General features: G+C 39.7%; 1 protein-coding gene and 1 non-coding gene across 2 annotated transcripts; both read right to left on the bottom strand.

Moving 5' to 3' along the window:
• Positions 1–358: 358 nt before the first annotated feature.
• On the bottom strand, positions 359–462 carry LOC112760179 (small nucleolar RNA R71). The gene has a single exon (XR_003180631.1). It is a non-coding gene; the product is annotated as a small nucleolar RNA R71 (small nucleolar RNA).
• A 15,121-nt stretch (positions 463–15,583) lies between these two features.
• On the bottom strand, positions 15,584–18,218 carry LOC112758547 (arachin Ahy-3-like). The gene is made up of 4 exons (XM_025807254.2): positions 17,756–18,218; positions 17,247–17,539; positions 16,474–17,091; positions 15,584–16,202 (listed from the first exon to the last, which is right to left on the bottom strand). Exons 1-4 carry the CDS (start codon positions 18,186–18,188, stop codon positions 15,813–15,815), a joined length of 1,734 nt encoding a protein of 577 aa, XP_025663039.2. The 5' UTR covers positions 18,189–18,218; the 3' UTR covers positions 15,584–15,812.
• Positions 18,219–18,392: the final 174 nt, after the last annotated feature.

Here is an 18,392-nt window from a genome sequence, read left to right as displayed (position 1 = left end):
TGGCTCTTATTCTGCCCCTACTGCGGATCTCTATGAAAAAAGCATTGTGGTGCCTCCTATAACTGCAAACAACTTTGAGTTGAAGCCACAATTGGTCACCCTGGTGCAACAAAACTGCCAGTATCATGGACTTCCTCATGAAGATCCAAATCAATTTATTTCTGATTTTCTGCAGATATGTGATACTGTGAAGACAAATGGAGTGAATCCAGAGGTGTACAGACTCATGCTTTTCCTGTTTGCTCTGAGGGATAAAGCAAAGCTATGGCTAGACTCCCAACCAAAGGAGAGTCTGAATACTTGGGAAAAGGTCGTTACTGAATTTCTCACTAAATTTTTCCCACCAAAGAAGCTGACTAAGCTTAGGTTGGAGGTTCAGACTTTCAGACAGAAGGAGGGTGAAACTCTTTATGAAGCTTGGGAGAGATACAAGCTACTGACTAGGCAATGCCCTCCTGGCATGTTCTCCAAGTGGACCCAACTGGATATCTTTTATGAAGGCTTAGGAGAGATGTCAAAGATGAGCTTAGATACCTCTGCAGGCGGTTCATTGCACAAGAAGAAGACACCAGAGGAGACTATTGAGCTGATTGAATTAGTTGCAAGCAACCAATATCTCTACTCATCTAACAGGAATCCTGTGAACTCTGAGACCGCTCAGAAGAGAGGCGTATTGGAAGTGGAAGCTATTAATGCCCTTCTTGCTCAGAACAAGCTTATGTCTCAACAGATAAATCTACTTACTCAACAGATGGGTGGCATGCAAGTCTCAGCTATCAACACTCAAAATCCACCCCAAGAAATCTCCTATGACATGGCAGGTAATTTTATTCAAAATTATAATCATGATTATGCTCAACCTTATTATGAACAGGTGAATTACATGGGGAGTGGTCCTAGGAATCCCAACAATAATCCATATTCTAAGACATACAACCCGGGATGGAGAAATCACCCAAACTTTGGGTGGAGGGACCAACCTCAGAGACCTCAGAACTTCAACAATAGTTCTCAGGGCGGTTTCCAGCAGAACAATGATTTAGAAGCAATATTGACAGGTTTTAGACAGGAAACCAGAGCATCCATCAAGAACCTGGAAATTCAAATGGGTCAATTAGCCACAAAGGTTAATGAAATTGATCAGAGGACCACTAACAGCCTTCCTGGTAACACAATTCCAAATCCAAGAGAGGAATGCAAGGCTATCACTGTAATAAGTGAACAAGTGGCAAGTACGGAAGCACAAGTTATACAAGAAACCAAATCCTCTATTAGAAACTTAGAGGTGCTAGTGGGCCAACTGAGCAAGCAAATACTTGAGAGGTCTGCAAGTACATTTCAAGAGGATACAGTGGTGAACCCAGGAGAAGATTGCAAGGCTATTCAATTGAGAAGTGGTAAGGTAGCTGGCTCTGAGACCAAGGTCAATAAAGATGTAGTTGAAAAAGAAGCTCCAGATGAGAAGAAGGAAGAAGTAGAGCACGCCCCTCCAAAGCGTGCAGACAACCCATTCCCAGACTCTCTTGACACTTATCCTACACAGCCAAAGGCTCCTGAGTACAAGCCTAAGATGCCATATCCTCAGAGACTTCAAAAGGAGACCAAGGACAAGCAGTTTTCAAAGTTCTTGGAAATCTTCAGAAAGTTACAAATCAATATTCCTTTTGCTGAGGTTTTGGAGCAAATGCCTATCTATGTCAAGTTCATGAAGGAGCTGTTGTCAAAGAAAAAGCGTTTAAAGGGAGATGAGACAGTAGTCCTGACTAAGGAATGTAGTGCTGTCATTCAGAATAACTTACCAAGGAAGATGCCAGATCCAGGGAGCTTTCAAATTCCATGCACCATTGGGAGCACAACCTTTGAGAAAGCCCTATGTGATCTAGGGGCAAGCATAAATCTAATGCCCTTATCTGTGATGAAGAAGCTACATATCCAAGAGGCACAACCCACAAAGATAGCATTACAGATGGCAGACAAATCTATGAAGCCTGCATACGGATTAGTGGAGAATATCTTGGTCAAAGTGGGTAAGTTCTTTCTCCCAGCAGATTTTATGATTCTTGATACAGGGGAGGATGAGAATGCCTCTATAATTCTAGGAAGACCATTCCTAGCCACTGGAAGAGCTCTGATTGATGTAGAAGTGGGTGAATTAGTGCTTAGAGTGCATAATGAGCAACTGGTCTTTCATGTCTTCAAAGATGTACATTCAACAGGTGAAGAAGAGAGGTGCATGCAGGCTGAACTCATTGATCCAAACCTTCAAGAACTCCCTGATGATGCACAGCAGAATTTGCAACTCAAACCTCCTGTGGTGACAACCGATAAAATTCCGCCTGACATCAAACCAAAGTTTGGTGTTGGAACTGCATCATCCACCAAGGAGGAGGTCCCCAAAAAGAAAAAAATACCCAGAGGATGGAGAAACAAAAAGATCCCCACTGAAGGTTTCTCCCCAGGAATGAAGGTGGTGTTGACCAGCAATCCAGCATGGGTTTATACAGTAATCAGAATCCTCTCTCTGGAGCATATTGAGCTACGTTATGGAGACACAGGAAAAAAGTTCAAAGAGCTGAGCCCCTATGATCCTCCTCCTTAGAGGAGCTGACCATCAAGCTAATGACGATAAAGAAGCGCTTGTCGGGAGGCAACCCGATAATTTCGTATCCTTAGCTATTATTTTTTCGTAGTAGTATTTTTCTTAGTTATTTTATTTTATTTTTTATTAAGTTCTCACTAATTTTCTGATCATGCAGCTATGTTCTTCCAGGAACCGAACACCTCAAGCTATATTTCAAAAAAAAAAAAAAAGCTACGCGATGCGACTGCATCAGCGACGCGTCCGCATCGCAAGGGGAGAAGAGAAAAATAAAAACGAACAGAGAGTCACGTTGGAGCGTGGCTGGAGGCGTGCCAATGGCACAATTCATCCCACGCGACCGCGTCGCCGACGCGTCCGCGTCGTATGGGCGTAATGGCCTCCCACGCGACCGCGTGACCCACGCGGCCGCGTGCCCTGATTTTTGACGTAAAACGGGTGCACAGCTGAAAGTTGTGCTAGAGTGGTGCTGGACTGGCGCTGGACACGCAATTCCCTTCACGCGACCGCATGCCCCACGCGGCCGCGTCGTACCCCATTAAATGCCCACTCGCGCGATCGCATGCCCCATGCGATCGCGTCACCCCAATTTTGGCAATTATATCAATTCAAACAGAGAGTTGTGCTGGCGCGAGGCTGCACTCGCGCCAGAAGCACAAACTGGGTCACGCGACCGCGTGACCGACGCGATCGCGTCAATCCGTATAAGAGCAATGCGCGCGACCGCATGCCCTACGCGGTCGCGTCGCTTGTGCCGCCCAGTTTTCTTTCTCTCTCTCTCCCAATCCTACTTCTCTCTTATTCTCTTATCCTTTTATTTATTTATTTTTTTTCTTTTTTTTTTCATTTTAATATTTATCTTTTCTATTTTCAGTTCTTCTTTGCTTGAGGACAAGCAAACCCTTAAGTTTGGTGTTGACGCCGCGCTTACAGGTTTTCTAGTACAAAAGGGAGGCGAATCATCTTCGCGAAGGAGCACAACCTGAAGAATAAAGCGACCGCTAGGATAATTAAGGTGGTTGAGTTCCTTTCATTTTTTATTCCTCCCCTCTTTTTCTATATTATGTTCCAGTTTCCTGTTATTTTTCTTTGTTTGTTGCATGATCCTTTATTAGTTAGAATCCTAGGACTAGTTTAGTTTTCATTTAATTGCTTTAATGCTGAAAAGATGTTTCATATACCACTCACTGAACTTGAACCTAAAAAGAAAAGAAAAAGAAGTGTAGTGCATGAGAAATTGAGTTAATTTTAAAAAATAGTCTGATTTACTTAAATGTGGTGGTATTTTTTGTGATTCTGAATGCATGACATAAACAGTGCATATTTTTTGATAGTGAAGTTTATGAATGTTAAAATTGTTGGCTCTTGAAAGAATGATAAAAAAGAAAAATGTTATTGATAATCTGAAAAATCATAAGATTGATTCTTGAAGCAAGAAAAAGCAGTGAAAAACACAAAGCTTGCGGAAAAAAAGAGAGAAAAAAAAAAAGCAAGCAGAAAAAGCCAATAACCCTTTAAACTAAAAGGCAAGGGGTAAAAAGGATCCAAGACTTTGAGCATTAATGGATAGGAGGGCCCTAAGGAATAAAATCCTGGCCTAAGCGGCTAAATCAAGCTATCCCTAACCATGTGCTTGTGGCGTGAAGGTGTCAAGTGAAAAGCTTGAGACTGAGCGGTTAAAGTCGTGATCCAAAGCAAAAAGAGTGTGCTTAAGAACTCTGGGCACCTCTAACTGGGGACTCTAGCAAAGCTAAGTCACAATCTGAAAAGGTTCACCCAGTTATGTGTCTGTGGCATTTATGTATCCGGTGGTAATACTGGAAAACAAAATGCTTAGGGTCACAGCCAAGACTCATAAAGTAGCTGTGTTCAAGAATCAACATACTGAACTAGGAAAATCAATAACACTATCTGAATTCTGAGTTCCTATGGATGCCAATCATCCTAAACTTCAAAGGATAAAGTGAGATGCCAAAATTGTTCAGGATTGCAGTTGTAAACCCCACTATAAGAGAAGACATGGGCTTAATCGAACTCTCATTCTCATGCAAATTCACATCCTAAGCTTATATTAGTTTTGGTTGCTTGAGGACAAGCAACAGTTTAAGTTTGGTGTTGTGATGCGTGAGCATCTTGTCTATCTTTTCCTAGTGAATTTGCAGTTAATTTGTTGAGTTTAATTAAGAATTAATTATATTTTAGCCACTATGGATGCTATTTTGAATTTTGTACAATACTGTTTATTTTAGGGAGCATTTGGCAGAATTTGATGGAGTTTCTGCAGAGAAAGAGAAGAAGCCAAGGAGATGACCAACGAATACCGACGCGGACGCATGGCTCACGCGACCGCGCGGAATGGAGGAAATCGCAATGACGCGATCGCGTGCCTGACGCAAACGCGTGGACTGGAATCTGCACAAATGACGCGAACGCGTGGACGACGCGAACGCGTCACATGCGCCACGTGCAGAAAATGTAGAAAAACACTGGGGGCAATTTCTGGGCCGTTTTGACCCAGTTCTTAGCCCAGAAATCATAGATTAGAAGCTGCAGAATGGACAAATCAAGTGGTCCCCACCCATCAACTGAAGATCTGTTAATTAATTCAAATTTAAATTCAAATCTTAAATTAGGAAAAGATATTATTTTAAGTTTAATTTTAAATATTAGATTTTAAATTTATTAGGATTAGTTATAAAAAGGGATCTGATGCCATCAGATTGGAAGGCGGTACATTCTTACCTGAATCCTTATTTTCTCTTTTCCATGAGCAACTAAACCTCCACTGTTAAGGTTAGGAGCTCTGTCTATTGTATGGATTGATAATATTATTTTTCTATTTTAATTCATGTTTTGATTTATATTTCAATAATTATTTTCGTTCTTTATTTTATGAATTTGGGTGGAACGGAAGTATGACCCATGTTCTATTTTAGTTCTTGTAAAACTTGGAAAAGCTCTTTACTTGAACAATAGCTTGAAAACATATTATCCTGAATTTCTAATTGTTTGTATTTAACGGGATACGTGACATATAATCCCTTTATCTTTGAATAATTAGGATTCTTGTGGCATATAAACTAGGATTCGATCATCACCCTCTAATTGGAATTAATTGACCAAGGAATTGGCAGTTGATAAATTTTAGAGGAGACTAGGAAGGTCTAAGGAATTAGGGTCTAGTCATAAATAGTTTGCCATGAATTAAATCTTGCGTAATTAAAATAGTTAATAAGAAAAGTCAATCCAGAAAATAGATAACTCTGAAGCCTTAACTGCCTTCTCCATATATTACTCTCAACTTAATTACTTGCCTTTCTTCAATATTTTTTATATTGTTTAATCTCTTTTATACTGCATCTCAACACCAATTTTTGTTTGTCTAACTAAGCCTATCAAACACTATTGTTGCTTAGTCCATCAATCCTCGTGGGATCGACCCTTACTCACGTAAGGTATTACTTGGTACGACCCGGTGCACTTGCTGGTTAGTAAGTGTGGTTGTAAAATACCGCACCATATACTCAGATACGGACATAGTACCCTACTTCAGCTGCAACAATTCAAGCTCATTGGCCGTCCTAGCAGAAGTCGGAAAGTACTTCTTATAGAACTCCTCTTGGAAGACGTCCCAGGTGATATAATCATCACCCTGCTGCAGGAGGCGTCGGATTCCTTGCCACTAATGCGACGCTTCCCCAGTGAGCAAATAGGTAGCGAACTCTACACGCTGCCCTTCAGGTACCACCTGCGCTTGCAGTGCTCATTCCATGGCCTGAAACCATGTATCGGCCTCAGTCGGGCTAGTAGTTCCCTTGAACTTCGGGGGATTAACCTTCAAAAAGTTTTCCAGTGTCATCGGGCCCTGAACTCCACCTCCGTCATTACCATGGTTGTTCATCTGTTGGCCCAGAGCCTCAGCAGTGGCTTGCATAGCAGCAGCCATGTTCTCCAACGCAGTCATAAAGTTCACCGGATCATTAGGGTTAGTCTCCGGCGCACGAGCATTAGTACGACCTCTCCCACGACCTCTACCGCGTACACGAGGCGTCATCTGGTCCCTATACACACCAAACAATCGATATTAAGTTGATCAGTCTCAATATCGGAAGTCTAGTGCTTCAAAGTCCCAAATGCATGCTCATGAACGTTTATGCCAATTATATCAAGCAGATATACTAGTAGCACATAACACACACACAGAGAATGCACAGAAGTATAGTCAGTCCATTCCTCAGGCTCTACAGGAACGAACTGCTCTGATACCATAATGTAACACCCTACCATACAGAGACTTATGCTTAAGTCATAATTCAGATATGGCAAGGTATTACGACCTCTAAAACAAAAATTTAGTACGTATAGTAGTATGAATAATTAATTATAACTAGGAGCCTTTGTAGAAAAAGGGGTAAACAAAAATCGTAACTCGAACGCGCAACACTCCGATCGATAACGTAACGAGCAAAGGATAAGCTAACACGAGATATTATATATACAAGGGAGTGTCAAAAACAGGAATATCAAGACTCAAAATCCGGCTGCGAAGATAACCGGTCCGAGCATAACAATATATACATATAATAAAATAAGGAAAACCCCAAAGAAAACCCAAAGGGACACAAATACAGAAACCTATTCTCCAAAACCTCCTATAAGAGGAGTCATCACAGTTTGTATTATTTAATGGAGATAAAAGTATCTAAACAAAATATATAACCCAAAACAGAGTCCCGAAAACAAAGGATCTTCGCTAATCCAGAAGTCTCCGGCATGCCTCAACGAGAAGCCTCGCGTCCTGCATCTGAAAATCACAAAATCCACATGGGTGAGAACCAGAGGTCCCTAGCATGGTAACAGCTTCCACATATATAATACATAATAATAGAGGAAAGCTGAAGGCAATCCTAGAACTTCCTCCAGATAATATCAAAGCTTATAAACAAGCTAAACCGTAAGTGGCAACTAACTAAAGATTCTTCAGTCTAACTAATACTTCCCTTTCCAATTCCTTTAGACCTCCCAACCACCAGCAGGAGTATAATATAGCAAACACAGTTATATCAGACAAGAGATATACAAGTAAGAACAATTAAGGCATTTAGACAAATAGCAAGTAATATGCAGTCAAATAGGCAATCTCAAACAATTCACATAGTATGCATATGATGAATGCCTGTCCCTAGTGGCTGATGATATCATCTGTCGGTTATAGAGCCAACCCGACAAGTCCTGGTAGCTAACCTTGGACTGTCCCTCTGTCGCGCATCCCCAACTCGAGTTATACTCATCATAAACTTGATCATAATCATGATCCATATCCATCACCCTCACCGGTGAATATTTACGGGGGCGAGCTCATCCGGGACTTTCACAATGCCCGGCCACACTTACGACATAGGGTCAACAAAGCTTCGAGTCTCAACCTGGGGCACGTGGGGGCTAGCCACTGCTTCCTCCCAGGGAAACCCTCATCTCTGATAGTGGAAGTGCAAACATTCACAATTCATTCAACAGCATATATGCATTTATACTTAGCCATAAACATGGCTCTGCCGTAACACGACGATAATCTAGCCATCCGGCTCACGGTTAAATCCATAACCAGCCAATTTATTTACAATTACGGCCCTTCGGCCCATGGCATAACAAGCACTTCCACCGCCATCCTCCACATCTTACATAATCATCTTTGATCTTCATTGATCATTCATTTTTCCCTTGCTTCACTTGCAAGTTACCACATTCACTAGCCCCTTATCTCATAGCTAGGCATATCATAATGATTTAAGACATAAGTGGTGAGATTGGAGGCTTAGAAGTATGAAATTTGGCTTTTAAAACTCAAAAATCAACTTTGGGATGAAAATAGGGCCACGCGTACGCGCACTCCACCCGCCCGCGTGGATGGCCTTAAAACTCATTGACGCGCAAGTGTCATACGCGCGAACGCGCGGATTGAAAATTAGCCAAACGACGCGCACGCGTCAGCCACGCATACACGTGGGTGCTCTTGCGCCCCAGGCACAAAACTGGCACAACTTTGGCACAACTCTCGGGAAAATGGCTGGGCATTTGGTGCAGCGCATCGACGCGCCCATGCACACCACGCGCACGCGTGGATGGTGTTTTCTCGAAGAACGATGCGTACGCGCCAAGTGTGCCAACGCACGGGGGGTTATTCTGCTAAAAATTTTCTAAGTTAAAAGCTGCAGAATTCACAGATTCAACCCCCAATCTTCTGACGGATATAACTTTCTCATTTTAAATCGTTTTTTACCCGTTCTTCGAACGGCATGGACATCCCGGATCCAATTCCATTTCTAAATAGATTTGGCAGAAAACAGAGATCCGCAGTCCAGGTTATGTCCCGTCAAAGTATACCCAAAAATCATGTTTTCATACAAAACCATAAAGTGCCATTTTCAAAACAAGCCACTTTCAACTCTTTTCGAAATCAATCAAAACATGCCAATTTCATCCCTTTTCTTTGAAATCAATCAAAATGTACCAAAATCAACATCAAGCCATCCTCAACTCACACATTGATATTTTACCAAAATTCCCAAAATCACATCCAACCATTTTAACACTTCTCAATCCAATGGCTAAAGGACAAACACAATATCATGTCATACATCCTTCCTCATCTCAATTTCCAATAATACCATTTCCAATCAACCATCATTATACATGATCAACATCATACTCACCATCAACATGGTACCACCCATCAATTCAACCTCAATCATCCATCAAGCATATATCACAACATGCATTTCTCATATATCACACAATCAAGGCATCAATATTCATAATCACATATATGAACACATCATATATCTCAACCATTCAACAACACCAACAATTCAATGCCTATCTTAGGGCCTCTAGCCTAAGTATTTCCTACCACATTACATAATAGATATGGGAAACCGAAACCATACCTTAGCCGATTTCCCAAGCTCAACCAGAGCACTTCCAAACCACTTTTCCTCAAGCTCTCAAGGTCTCAACACCTCCAAGAATAGATTTTGTCACACAAAACCCTCTCCCAAGCTTTCCAAAATCACCAATCAAGCTCCAATATTCACATATACACAACCTAAGCCACAATCATCATACCAAAACACAAGAGCTCAACACCCACAACCACAAGTTCAACATTCTCACTAGGGTTTGAGATATCTTACCTTACTCAAGGTCCAAGGAGACAAGATTAATCTTCTCCTTCAAGAGAGTTGGGTCCTATAACATCAAAGAGCCCAAAATCTCAACATTTTTGCTCATGAAACTCGAAAACAAGGCTGGAAATTCGAAAAGCAAAACGTAGCTTACCTCAAGATTGATTGTATGGGTTTTGTAGAGCTCTCTGCGGTGAACGCGTGGCCGCAAACGGTGCGACAATCGGAGCTCTAGATCAAAAGTTATGGTGGTTTGAAGATCAAGTGAGAGAAAGAAGTTGAGAGAGTTTTCTTCCCTTCCTCTCCACCATTTCAGCATGTTTGAGTGTGTTGTGAGGAGAGAGAGTGCTGAAAACTAGGGTTGGTCCGGTTTGGCCCGTTTGGTCCAATCTTGGTCCGTTTTCTATAAAATTGGTACCGAAATTCTCGTCTCAATCTCCTCTATCACATTTAGCCATAAAAAATAACATTTTTTGCTTTCTAGAATAAATTCTCATTTATAGGTTAATTAGCCGTTAATTAACCGGGTCTTACACCTACTGTGTCGTCACCTGTCCTCTTATCATAGGCAAGTCAATTCTTAGCCATTCTTGACCACCATTCCCCATGCCACCATAGAACTCCCTATATATATATATATATATATATATATATATATATATATATATATATGTATGTATGTATGTATGTATGTATGTATGTATGTATGTATGTATGTATGTATGTATGTATGTATGTATGTATGTATGTATGTATAAGAATTCATAACAAGTAAACTCGAACGAGTCTACAAGTCAAGTCTAAGTCAATTCCACGAGTTTACTTAGATTCGTGAGTTTGATAACCTTGAACCACCATCCTAGCAAATAAGTCAGAACTCACTCAAAGGCGTTTAAATCTCACGTTCAAACCCAAATCCACCTTAGTTTCAAATAATACCTTGGAACAGAATATATTTCTCTTTTGTAAGAGTAAAATAACATATTATTTAATCAATTTGACTAAAATACTCATCAATAATAATTATTTGGTTATTTAAATATAAATAATTTTATTCATTTTTATATTTATTACATAATATAGAATATTTTAATTTGTTACAAAATATTTTATTTAAATTTTTTTATATGTTTCTTGAATATTATATGTTTTTTAAATATAAATATAGATTAGAGTCCTAATCCTTCTATCCCTCGGTAGAAATCGGCTTTTTGGTGAGTCCTTGTCTTCCAAGGGCCTTGTCATTTATACTACACCTTGAATTTCTTAGTTAATATTTCATATATTACAGGCAATATCTTTAATGTTTGATAGTATTATATATTTGTATATATAAACTCGTATTTGTGATATATAATAGATGCAGATTTAAATTATTCATTTAAGAATTATGCAATTAATAGGCTTATTAGAAAACTTTTTTTTATTGCCGGTTACTACTTAAATTCGGCTGTGACAAAGTTGGTATTAGAGTTTAGATTTTCTTGTGTAATATGGAGCAAATGTCTTTTAATAAGTTTACGATTGTGCAAATGGTTGTTAACCCATTTTCACAAGTGTGATGTTACCAAAAGCCTGTAGGAAGTTAAACTTATATCTGTGTCTTCGATAAAATTCTTGTCCTTTCTTTGGATATTATGTGACCACATTCTTTGCTTACTAGGTGAAAAGATGCCACCTAAATTGCATGGTGGAGCCATTCATGCTCCTAACACTACAACATCTAATAGGACTAATCTCTCACCCTTACAAGAGCGAATGCTAGGACGAGTCAAAGAATAGCCAGTAGAAGGACATGAAAAGTACTTCAAGAAGACGAACACTTGGAAAATATAACTCAAGCCGATATAGTTCCATAAGAAATACAAGAAAATCTAGTAAATAGAGAAACACCTGCAAGCTTGGTAGCAAAACTTAGAACAGTTAATGATAATCTGTGTGTTGTAGTTGAATTTTTGGCAAACCGAGCTAACGGCAGTGTGCAAACACAAACCCACCTTAACTTTTTCTCCATGAATGTTTCCTTTTATTTTTAGAGATAAGAAACCTACCTTCAAACAATACCTAAATATTAACTCATCCACTTTCAAAGGAGATTTCCTGGATGAGGATCCTCAACAATACCTTGAAGATGTGAGAAAAATCCTGTGAGCCCTTAGATGCAAAAAAGATTACGCTATTGAGCTAGTATCATATAACCTTCAAGTGATAACTAGATATTGGTACAAGACCCTTATTGAAAGTAAGGAAGCAACTGGGCTGCCTACTCTTATATGGGAAGAATTCATTAAGAAATTTATTGAAAGATTTCACCCTGCTAGCAAGCAAGCAGAGGATGCCATTGCAATAGAGAGATTAAGGCAACGAAGCATGACTGTGACAGAGTATGCTAAAGAATTTTCAGGCTTTCCAAGAACGCTTCTTATTTAATACCTTCTGAAGAAATTAGAGTTCGTAGGTTCGTGAGAGGCCTGGAAGAACCCATGTATATTACTCGAGTGCCAGAGATTTGGCAAATGAACTTCAATAAAATCCTAGATTCTACCTATGCAATTGAGGTTATAAATAGTGAAAGAATCACTCCTAAACAAGCAGATAAGAAGCTTAAGACAAAAAGACAGCTCTTTAGTGGTTTTAATTTCAGACGAGGACCAAGTTATAAAGGTCATCAAGACAATCAACAAGCACCCATTATTGAAGCTGCGCCGTCTGTACCCCTCTAACAAGCCTCTCAGGCTCAAAGAGTTTCACTGGAGGGACCTATCAATCTGGTGATTAATCTATGCATGGCAAACCATACTGCCAACAATGTGGACATCCTCATTCTGGAGTATGCTTCAAGGCCATTGGTGCATATTTTGGATGCAATCAAACTGGTCACCTAAGGAAGGATAGTCCAAGTTCCAGGGAGGAATTATTTAAGGTCATGCATATTCTACGACACCATCACCTTCACCTTCATACTCAACTACGTTTCTTGGAAACTTTGCTAGCCAAGGTAGAGGGATAGGAGGGTGAAATCCTGGGGGCAAAGGAACAAATTAGAGAGGTAGAGGACAAGCACGTGTATATACCTTAATTCACCAAGATGCACAGGCTTCAAATGCAGTTGTAATAGGTACTTTATTTTACAAGTTTTCTCTTTGGATGCTCAAGTGCTATTTGATACGAGTTCTTATTATTCATTTGTTTTCCCAACTCTAGCAAACCATTTCAACATGCAACTTGTGTTATTAGACAACCCCTTCCAAGTCGATACTCCGCTCAGTTTTCACTATGGTTCAATTTGTGTTTCAATCTTGTTTCGTTACTATAAACTCTGTGGACACCTTGGCTAATATAACCTAATTCTTCTAGATCCGATGGAAGACATTGATGTCATTTGAGGTATGGATTGGCTAGCAGCTTATCATGTTAACGTGATTTATTATTCTAAAATAATGAAGTTTAATGTTCTAGATATTCTACCTTTTACTTTTAAAGGTGATGGATACTTGACCCCAAACAAACTCATCTCTCCTCTAAAAAAAAGTCATGAACCTGATAAACAAAGGGTGTCATGGTTTCTTGCGGTAGTTAGAAACATTGAATCCATGATGCGTAGCATTGGTCATATTTCTGTGGTGAAGAAATTTTCAGATGTATTTTCTGATGACTTACCAGGCATACCACCTGATGGAAAAATTCAATTCTCCATAAACTTAATCCCGGAAGCTCATCGCATATCAATTCCTCTTTATTGTATGGAACCAAGAGAGCTGCGAGAATTAAAAGACCAAGCTATAGATATGTTGAATAAAGGGTTCATTTGTCCTAACGTATCTTCTTTGGGAGCCCTTGTTCTCTTCATAAAGAAGAAAGATAGATCAATACACCTATGTATAGATTATCGACAACTTAATAGAGTGACCATTCACAACAAGTATCCATTGTCTAGAATCAATGATTTGATCGATTTACATTTGGAGTAACATCAATTGAAAATCAAGCAGGAAGATATCTCCCAAAACCGCTTTTTGTATTTGCTATGGACATTATGAGTTTATTGTAATGTCATTTGCATTAACGAATACTCCTGCAACCTTTTTATAATTTTATGAACCTAATGAATCGAGTGTTCAAACCCTTCTTAAATCACTTTGTCATTGTGTTTATATATGACATCTTAGTATACTTCAAAAGTGTGAAAGAGCATGAATATCATCTAAGGAGAGTATTGAAAACCCTTCTAGAGCACCAATTTTATGCCAAATTCTCTAAGTGTGAATTTTGGTTAGATCAAGTGGTATTTTTAGGACATGTGGTGTCGAAAGATGAAATTATGATATATTCGAAAAAAGTTGAAGCCATTAAAAAATGGCCAAGACCAATTTCTGTGACTGAAATTCGTAGTTTTCTTAGTCGAGCAAGATATTATTGACAATCCATAAAAAAATTTTAAAAATCTCATCACCATTAACTAAGTTAACCCAAAAGAATGTCAAATTTTAGTGGACAGATGCTTGTGATGATAGCTTCCAGATGCTCAATACTTACCTCATTTTAGCACCCGTTCTTGTTCCACCTTCTGGGACGGGTTTCTCCATCTTCTGTGATGCATCTCGATTTGAGTTGGAATGTGTGTTAGCGTAACATGGTCGAATTATTGCTCATGTCTCATGCCAACTCAAAAAACGCAAGTAAAACTATCCAATACACTATATGTTTATGATGAGACATGCGAAATCTATACGGATTACAAAAATTTAAACTATATATTTCAACAAAAAAATTTAAATCTGAGGCAATGAAGATGGATAGAGCTGCTTAAAGATTATGATTGTACAATCCTTTATCACCTATGAAAAGCTGATATCATCGTAGCTGCTTAAAGACCACTGATTGGAGAAATTCATCAGCTCGAGGTTAAAGGAATACTGTTCAAACTTAGAAGATCTGGAATTTTTCTTACTCATGTGAATGCTCAGTCATCCCTCATCAAAAGAATTAAAACCCTCTAAAAAGAAGATTTAAAACTGCTTAAACTTTTTGGTGATGTTAAGAGCGGAATTAACTCTACCTTCACATTGGACCAAGAAGGAATTCTTCGTTTTGGTAAACGATTGTATGTACCAAACATTGAAAATCTTCGAAAAACAATCTTGGTGGAAACTCATAACTCTCGCTATTTTATACATCCTGGTTCTATTAAAACATTAGGATTTGCGACAGTTATTCTGGTGAGAAGGCATAAAAAGGGACATTGGTGACTTTATATCACGATACTTAGTGTGCCAACAAATCAAAGTTGAACATTAAAAGCCTGCGGATTTACTCCAGCAAATCGAGATACTAAAATGGAAATGGAAAAGAATCACCATAGATTTTGTGACAAGACTAGCTCATACCATCAAAATATGGATCATAGTGAACCAAATAACCAAGTGTCACACTTTCTTCCAGTAAAAAGTGTTTTTACGACTCATCAATACGCTCAGTTATATGTTGATGAGATAGTCAAACACTTAAACTACTTCACGAGGCTTTAGGAACTCGCCATCTAAATTGTAAAAATTGGATTTACATGAGCAAGTCATCAATGATCATAAGCAAGCTATATATACCATGCATGTCAAAATTGAATTGTCACGATCTTATAGTGCTTGAATAGAAATCCTAGCTCATTATAGCTCACCCTCAACAATTACTCGGATTTTCGGAGTTACATCAAAATGTTAGAGCATGCTGTGTTGTTGATATTCTTTTCAAGTTTGTTTTATCACAAAGAAAGGGGGATACAAAGACAAATGTGGCGTGCGTGAGACCATAACTTCTTTTATTATTCATGTTTTTCCCGCAAAAGGTTTTCTCCATATCTGCTCATTGCACATATGTTACATTCCGATCTTAAACAAAAAGGCATCAATGCCCCTTTGTATTCTTATTCATACTAAAAATTAAAACTACATTATTCTTCTTATTATTATATTATTCATTTGTGGCAAAAAGTATGTAGTGGATAACACGCTTGCAAAAGATACTGGTCGTTTTTAAGCCACAGCCCTCGGAGACTGCTGAAAAGGTGGAACGAAGAACTTGAAGGGGTTGTTGTTCTTAAGCTGCCTTGCCTGCTCCCTTGGGAGGCCATATGAATTTGCAACCACCTCCTCCGGCAGGTTATCTATGAAGGAGTTTTCACCGGCGAGGTTGGCTATGCTGGGCCTTGAGTCTGTCTTGAATGCCACGTATTCGAAGTTCTCGCTCTGGGACTTCCCAGCCACGGCGAAGTTCTGTGGCACCACAAGAACGTGACCCTCTTGAAGCTCCTCGTCGTACACTCTGTTGCCGTTGCTGTCCACCACTTGCACATGAGCCCGTCCCCTCAATGCATATATGATGCTGTGTGCGTTCGTGTTGTAGTGAGGGACAAACAATGCATTCTGCAATCACATTTCAATGGGTAAATAGATAACCAAATCGAATGCCTAATGTAACACTACAAGAAAAGAAAAATATCAGTATCAATACTTTTTATCGATATTAATCGATAGTTAAGTAACATTATATTCTTATACCATTAGTATTTAGTATTTAAAATTTAGAATTTAATACTTAATGTTTAAGGTATTAGCCAAATCTTACTAACAATGATAAATTTTGTTAATAGTGTAGTATGCTAAAAAAATAGATAGAAAAAGAGAAAGTACAAACCCTGTAGAGATTTCCATATTCAGCACTAAGTCCAAGCCACCTAAGGATTAGAAGGTTGAGCTCGTTGGCAGTTTTGAGTGAACCAGCTTGAGGGTTGTAGATGTCAGGGGATCTGTTTCTACCAATGTTCTTTTTAACAGTTGCGGTGCAGATGGTCTCCTCAATGCCATTGCCGCTGCCTCTGCTTCCCCTGCCACGCCTTCTATCTTGTTGCCTCTCCTCTTCAGCATATTCGTCTTCATCGTATTCCTCTTCTTCGTCGGGACTCTTTCTATCTGGGCTCAAGATTCTGAGGCCTCCCTTCACTGTCACAATGGCTCCCTGTTCTTCACTCTCGTTCTCGCCTCTTAGATTTTGCACTATCTGTCTGTCGTCAACCTGGAAGGCTTGTGCCAGGAACTCCGACGTGAAGCCGCTGAAGATGTTTCCACCTTCGTTTTCTTGTTCTTGTCCTGCTCGTTCTCTGCGGCCGTGCTGTCCTTGAGGGCTAAATTCACGGTCTTCTTGTCCAGGCTGAGGGCTGTATGGGCTTAATGGTAAGCTTCTTCGTCTGCTTTGTCTGCTTTGTTGCTGGTATCTTAAGAACTCTTGCTCGTGGTTCCCAGCCAAATTGAATCTCTGTTATGTATTATTAATTGTCACGGATCATTTATATATAAATGTGGCATGGTTTATTGATGAGAATTCATAAGAAATAATAATAGACTAATACTCAATATTCATGATATATGCACATGCCAAAAATAACGAATGAGATTTGAGCATATATATACCCTGGGGAACTGATCAAGCTGGTTGTCGTTGTTGTTGGTGTCAGTAAGAGAAACAGCAACAACATCAGTGTCGTGGTCGTTGTACAGCCAGAAAGCAACACCGGTGGGAACTGCAATGAGATCACCCTCATTGAAACGGTGCACCTTCTGGTGACTATCTTGTTGCTGTTGGCTTTGGTCTTCTTCTTGCAAACGTCTTGGTGGTCTTTGGGACTGATATCGGCGTCCTTGTTGTGCAGGCTCTTCATATGTGCTAGGACAACCAGGGAATATCAACCCAAAGTATCCCCTTCCTGTATGTGTTCATTCAAAATGAAATTAACAAACAAAGATCATGGAAAAAAAATAAAATTCTCAAATACAGATATGCCTTTTTTTTTTGTGTCTCAATCGTAAATTGTTGTAAAATGTTAGTACGTTTAGTGAGTGTACAAAATTATTTTTACCGTCAAATAATTAAATTCAATCATTGACAATAACAATATGAAAAAGTAGTAATAACTAATAACCTTGCTGGATGAAGATCTCCTGGGGAGCATTGGAGTAGAAAGGCCTACGAAGGGCGTTGCGGCGGAGGACTAAGCGAGAGAGGGCGACGCCGGCGCATTCGAACTCCTGGTTGTTGGGGTTCCAAGTCTCAATGTAACCGCCCTCCGATTCAATGCGGTTGTCAGGTCTCTGCGCATTGAGGCGCTGGAACTGGCACGCATTCTCCTCCGGCTGCTGCCTGAAGGAGATGCTGCTAGCTCCCAGAACTAGAAAGCAAAAGCAAAAAGAAAGCTCAAGAAGCTTAGCCATGGCTGCTATTATTGTTATTGCTGTGGTTGTGATGAAGGAGAATGAGAAGCGAGGTGATTTATAGGGGGCGAGAGGAGGGTGAAGGAAGGGACACGTCGGAGAAAGTGAGTTGGTACACTGAGCATTTGGGACACTCTTCAGCATGCATGGCTATGGCACCCTTCCTTTGTTACACCTCGCAAAGCATCTCTATAACATGATAAGCATACAAAGAGAGCAACCTTGTCTCCATGTACAGCTAAGCATTTATCTGCGATTTCTTCACAACGGGGACCACGCATGCACGGCTTCAGTTCTTCTCTTTTCTTGCTGATGCCTAATTCTCCGGTTAGATGCATTGTTTAATGT

This window comes from Arachis hypogaea, chromosome 16, assembly GCF_003086295.3.
Source record: "Arachis hypogaea cultivar Tifrunner chromosome 16, arahy.Tifrunner.gnm2.J5K5, whole genome shotgun sequence".
NCBI classification, from domain to species: domain Eukaryota; kingdom Viridiplantae; phylum Streptophyta; class Magnoliopsida; order Fabales; family Fabaceae; genus Arachis; species Arachis hypogaea.
The sequence above is the reverse complement of the archived record's forward strand: the minus strand, read 5'-3'. Positions and strand labels throughout refer to the sequence as shown.